This window comes from Lactuca sativa, chromosome 7, assembly GCF_002870075.4.
Source record: "Lactuca sativa cultivar Salinas chromosome 7, Lsat_Salinas_v11, whole genome shotgun sequence".
Taxonomy (NCBI): Eukaryota; Viridiplantae; Streptophyta; class Magnoliopsida; order Asterales; family Asteraceae; genus Lactuca; species Lactuca sativa.
This window is the reverse complement of record NC_056629.2, coordinates 41,503,890-41,510,130: the sequence shown is the minus strand read 5'-3', so window position 1 is coordinate 41,510,130 and position 6,241 is coordinate 41,503,890. Positions and strand designations below refer to the sequence as shown.

The 6,241-nt window shown below is 27.5% G+C and overlaps 1 protein-coding gene across 1 annotated transcript; it reads right to left on the bottom strand.

The window, feature by feature from the left end:
• Positions 1-3,138: 3,138 nt before the first annotated feature.
• Positions 3,139-5,208, bottom strand: LOC111880759 (protein FAR1-RELATED SEQUENCE 2-like). The gene is made up of 6 exons (XM_052765658.1): positions 5,051-5,208; positions 4,743-4,938; positions 4,327-4,564; positions 3,995-4,059; positions 3,635-3,759; positions 3,139-3,517 (listed from the first exon to the last, which is right to left on the bottom strand). Exons 1-6 carry the CDS (start codon positions 5,206-5,208, stop codon positions 3,139-3,141), a joined length of 1,161 nt encoding a protein of 386 aa, XP_052621618.1.
• Between the last annotated feature and the right edge of the window lie 1,033 nt (positions 5,209-6,241).

The window sequence follows — 6,241 nt, the reverse complement described above, 5'->3', positions numbered from 1 at the left end:
AATAACAATTTTGTTTATTAAATTTTGATCATGGTCACCAATGAGTACAGGTAAAACTAATACTCTTGCAGAAAAGGAAAAATCAGAAGGTGTACATGAACAAGGAACAAAAGTTGAAAAAACAAAGGGATATGATATAGGTAAATGAATGATTTAAAATATATTACAATATTTATATTGATTTTTTTAATAACATTGTTTATTCATAAGTGAATAATACACTATATAACTGAATAAAAAATAAAAAATATTCATATATGATGTATATGTTTCAGGCAAGGAAAACTCTGAAGATAGAAATAAAGGAGGAACAGAAGCTAAGAACACGAAAGACGGAGGTGAAGATAAACATACAAAAACTGAGAAAGGAAATGCAGAAGATAAAGGTAAATAGTTGAATCACTAATAAATGAATATAATAACTTTTATTATTCACAAATAAATAACGCAATATAAAAAAATAAAATTTTAATATTTCTTATTCATAAATAATGATATGCATTACTTATTCATAAATGAATACATTACTTATTCACATATGAATTACTTAATCAAAGTTCTTTATCTTTCAGGAAAGAAAAAGTCAGAAAATGAAAACAAGAAAGGAGAAAAAGCTGACAAGACAAAAGGAAATAAAAGAGGTAACAATTTGGATAAACATTTCAAAATATAAACTCAAATATTATAATTAACTTACAACTATTTATATGATAAATTTCCTGGCATGCAGATACTCATCCAAGCTTTAGTCTAGGTCTCAGTCAAGATTTAGATCAAACTTCAAGTAAAAAATCTAATGAATCTTCACCAAAAAAACCACTTACAAAGAAAAAAAATCAAAGACAACCATCAGAAGGTTGTTATCAGATTAGCAAAGAAAAATGTTCTTAATCCAATTCCAATCTCTGTATCAATCCTACTGAAGTAGGACCATCAAAGCATGATCTGGATCAACCAAGAGAGAAGAAGCTTGCTGATGCTTTCAAATCACCTTTCAAATGCAGAATAACAGACACAAAACCCAAACTGACACATCATGAGAGTATTGTCTGTGAATGGTTGTTCAACTTATAAGGCAATACATCTTAAGTAACTTTATTTTATATATATTCATATATGATTATTATATAGATAATAATCTATGATATTTTGATTATATATTTGCAGAGATGTGGTTGTCTAGACAAAATATGGTCAGATAACAGAAAGAGCAGTTATGGAAAGTCTATACGCAAACACAAAATTTTTTGGAGAAATTTTAGACACTTGGTCTGATTTACTTAACCACCAAGAACTGGAAAGGGATTTTTGAAATTCACCATACAGACTCTTCTTGAAAGTTGGAGTTTCTGTAAGTTTATGTTCTAACCTTAATTCCTTCCTTATTGATAAATGAATACACCAATATGATGTATTCATTTATGAATATTATATTTTTTTACAACTGAAATTCACATATGATTATACAAATATGATGTATTCTTTAACATAAGTATATATATTCAACTAAAATTCACATATGATTATATTGGTTACAGACTGCTTATCTAACTTCAACATTGCTTGATGAAAGATAGTATGAAAAATTCAAGGAGAACTTTCATAACAGTATCAATGGGTACAAAAAAATCTTGAACATAAAAGATATTGACATGGTATGTTAATTAAAGTTGTTTTTTATATATATTTTATCAACAAAATACTTACCATTATATACATAAAAACAAGTATTCTTTCCAGTTGTTAGAAGTGCTGACATTTTTGTGATTGTCTTCAACTTAAAGAAACCATCAATTGAAATTCTAGACAATAGTGCAGTTGAGGGGGATTATGAAGGGAAATACGGAGTAATATTGAAACCTTTGGTATGTACCCAATTCACAACAACATAAAAGAAACAATTTATTACATATCTAACTTTTATTTTATTTAATGATCTGAAAAATTTATTTGTGAGATACTTTAAAGAAATAAACCATCCAAGAGCAAATGCAATCTTAGAAGAAAGTATCAAACCCCAACGACTTGAAATGTCATGGAGAACAGTTAAAAACAAAGTTGATTGTGGGGTCTTTGCAATGAGAGATATGGAACCTACATGGGACAACCACTCTCAAAGTGGAAACCAGGTCTTCATAAAGAAAGTGTAGTTCAGCAAACTACTTTAGAGAAGCTCAGGCAAAGATATGCACACATAATGCTAACTTCTGAAATTAACATGTTGAAGGCTAAGTTGTTGGATCTTGCTGAAAAATATCAAAAAGTTGAATTCAAAGTGCGTACTGATCATGAATACAAGGCTATGCAAACAATTCAAAAAAGGTTAAAAGAATATTGATGATTGCTTGTGAAGATGAAAGAATGTTGAAGTGTGATGCTATAGAATAGTTTGTGTGGAAGATGATTGGATTTGAAGTACATGTAAGATGATTCTGAGAAACAAGTTTTAAATGGTTTGTTAAATGTTATTGAACATTGTTTTAATATTTTGTGAAATGCTTATGAGCAGCTTTTATTATCTTGTGTTGAATGATTATGTAATAGAAACAACTTCGCTTATTTCTGTCAGTTTTTTATATTTAAATATTTTCAAAGTTTATTTATGTTTATTCATAAATGAATACGAATATGATATATTCATTTATGATTAAATTAGGAGTAATATGTCAGCATAACAAAGTTCATATATGAATATAACAAATTTCAGATATGAATATAACTAACTTATTAGTAGAAACAAGTTTGCTTATTTATGTCATTTTTTTATATTCAAATATTTTCAAACTTTATTTTTATTTATTCATAAATGAATACGAATATGATATATTCATTTATGAATAAGTTCAAATTAATATGTTAGTATAACAATGTTCAAATATTAACATAAGCAAGTTCAGATATGAATATTACTTATTTATTAGTATAACAAATTTCACATATTTGTATTCATTTATGAATAATTTACAATATCAATATAACTTATTTTATAGTAATTTAAAAAACAAATATCAACATCTCAATTTACCATATCAATATAAATGTGTATTATTCATACATGAATATTATTGTTTATTGTTTTTATCTGCATATATTCATAATGAATAAAACCAAAAAACATAAAAAAAAACTAAGAAATCCCTAACTGTCTTGTGCTGATTTAGCGGCTCCAACTCTTTCTGGACAAGTACGTAAATTGTGTGGAACTCGTTTTCCACATCCTGAACACATTCTATGTTCTTTTTTAGAATTTTCATATGCTACTTCACCTGCACTTGGAATTCTTTTCTTGATTCCAAAATCTTTATTGCTTTGAACTTCAGGAACATGAATATTAATCTCTTCTGGAATAGGAATAGTAACACCCAAATGCTTGCATATGACTTCACCATCTGTCTTGCTTTTCAATCCAGGAGAAATATGATCACTCTCAAATTCCTTCAACAACATTTGTTGTTTCTCAGCAAACAAAGCCAATCTCTTTTTTTCATCTCTTACAATATCCAAATGTGATTCAAAACTATAATATGAATCATTGAATAGCTTTACATTCTCACAATCACCTGAATCGGATTGAACAGAACTAAAACGATAATTTCTTGATATCACATCCTTTCTCTATCTCTTCAAAATTTACCTTTCAGGAATTTCTTTAACACCACATCTCATCATTATTGTAAAAGCATGTCTGCATAAAACACCCATACGCTTAAAATGTTCACAACTGCAATTTATTTCTTTCTCTTCAACTTTTATTTCAACCTGATACAAAAACAAAATTTACACATTTACATTCATATAAGAATACTCATATCAACACTCATATATTCATATAATATTCATATATTCATATATGAATATTGATATTCATATATGAATATTGATATTCATATATGAATATTGATATTCATATATGAATATTGATATTCATATATGAATATTCTCATATTCATATATGAATATTATTACATTTTTCATAAAAAACTAGTAAAATTACCTTAAATTCATTTTTAAAATCACTTTTACTGTTGTTGTGCTGCACAATGTAAACTTCCCAACCATCTTCAATACCAACACATGAGTATGTACAGAAAAAACATGCTTTATATATTTCTTTTTGCACCTCAAAAAATAATGTACTTGTATAAACCTTTGATGCTTGCAGTTTTATTTCTCAAGGTGTTTGCATTTTATATGATGCTTTCTTTGATGCCTTATCAAGCTCTCGTTGAGTATTCCTTTGCTTTTGAATGGCAGTGTCGTAATTCATCATGAAATTCAAAAGTAAGTTCCCACTTTCTGAGTGTGTATTAAAGAATGAATTCATACTCTCTGACCTAGATGTAGTCTTCATCAAACCACACATTGGAATATCACTAAAATATCCAAGTATCCATGAATCACGTATTGTAAACATGTATTTAAACCATCTTGTTTCTTCAAGATTGAATTCCTTCATAAGCAAACCCCACTTCACCTCAAAAACATCAGGTTTCATATTAATATCCCAAACAAGCTTCGAAAACCTTTTTCTAAAGTCTGTGTTCGTAAATAAATCATCTGATATCTGTATTAAAACAAAAATATTCACAAATGAATAAATAATAATAAGTAAAATAACAATCAATATTCATAAATGAATATACTAATAAGTAATATATTTGAAATATATTAAAATAATACCTTTTTTTCAATTTTTTCATTATATGCCACATACATAATCGGTGCTTTGAATTACGAAACACATTCTCAACAGTTTGTTTTATTGCAACATCTTGATCGGTTAAAACAAGTGTTGGTACTTTCCCATGAGTTTTAAGAAATGCTTTAATCAACCAAGAGTAAGACTCAATGCTTTCATTGCTTAGCAACCCAGATCTAACAGTAACCAATTTTTTATGATGGTCAATAGCAGTAAACGGAACAAAAACCATTTGATACCTAACACACAAAAAAAATGTTTATTAAAGTCAAATTTTGATGTATTAATAGGTGAATATAAAAATATTCATATATGAATAAGCTATAAACAAAAGTAGATAAAATAACTTACTTGTTTGTTCGGAAAGTCGCATCAAACGAGATAACATCACCAAATTCAGCATAATATACCTTCTCCATTTCATCAGCCCAAAACATACAGTCCAAAACATCATCTTGACAATTAAACTCAAATGAGTAATTTGGATAGTGAGCTCGACGGTCATTCATTGTGTTTACTATCATTTCTTTATAACAAATAACCCTGTTGATATCTCTCCTTAATTTTTTTATAGTCAACTACTTTTGGCTTTACAAAATCATACCCAACTCTCAAACTTGCCCTCAACTTATGAGCCATACTTGGACCTTTTTTTTGATGTGGAAGCACGCACAATAAACTCTTTTTCTAAATATGACATTTGTCTCGCTTTTTTTTAAATCGCTTCTCTTCTCAAGTGGATGGTTGTGAAGTTCAACAAACTGAAAAACTTTATAATCTAGAGTTCCATACATAGATTCAAATATAATCTTTGCTTGACAACCAATAGATCTTGAATTTGAATTTCGTTTCCTCCTAACACCACTTGTACCTAATGTGTCACAAGATTTCTTTTTCTGTTTACCACCACGATTACATATAACATGTTTCTTCTTTATAATCTTGTTATCAAACCTTGACTGTGTGCTCAGTCTAACATCAAAACCACCAATTTCAGCATACTCATAATACATTTTGATAGCCAACTTTAATGATTTGAAGATTAAACCCTTAAATGGAATAAGTTGAACAGATACATCTGGCTTATAGACATGTTCTCCAATTATATCATCACAATATTGCACATCATGTACTGAACTTGAAGATTCGCCACCTAAAACAATAATGCATGAATACAACAATAATATATATGAATACATGAAACTCATATAAATAAAACAAAAAACATTCATATATGAATAAAACATTCATATATGAATACATAAAATTCATGAGGATTCAAAATATATAAAATAAAACATAACTTATTCATATATGAATAAAACAAAAAAATAATAAATTAGAAATTACAATTATCACACGTTTATTCGTATATGAATAAGACAACAATTTATTCATATTAACATATTAATATGTAAATAAATGATAATCAACAAAATTAAAAACAACAAAATAATTCAATAACTGATATCTTCAAAAAATAAGTTCTCAACATCTTCTTCTTCATTCTCACTCATAGAAGAATACAAATCACCATCAATA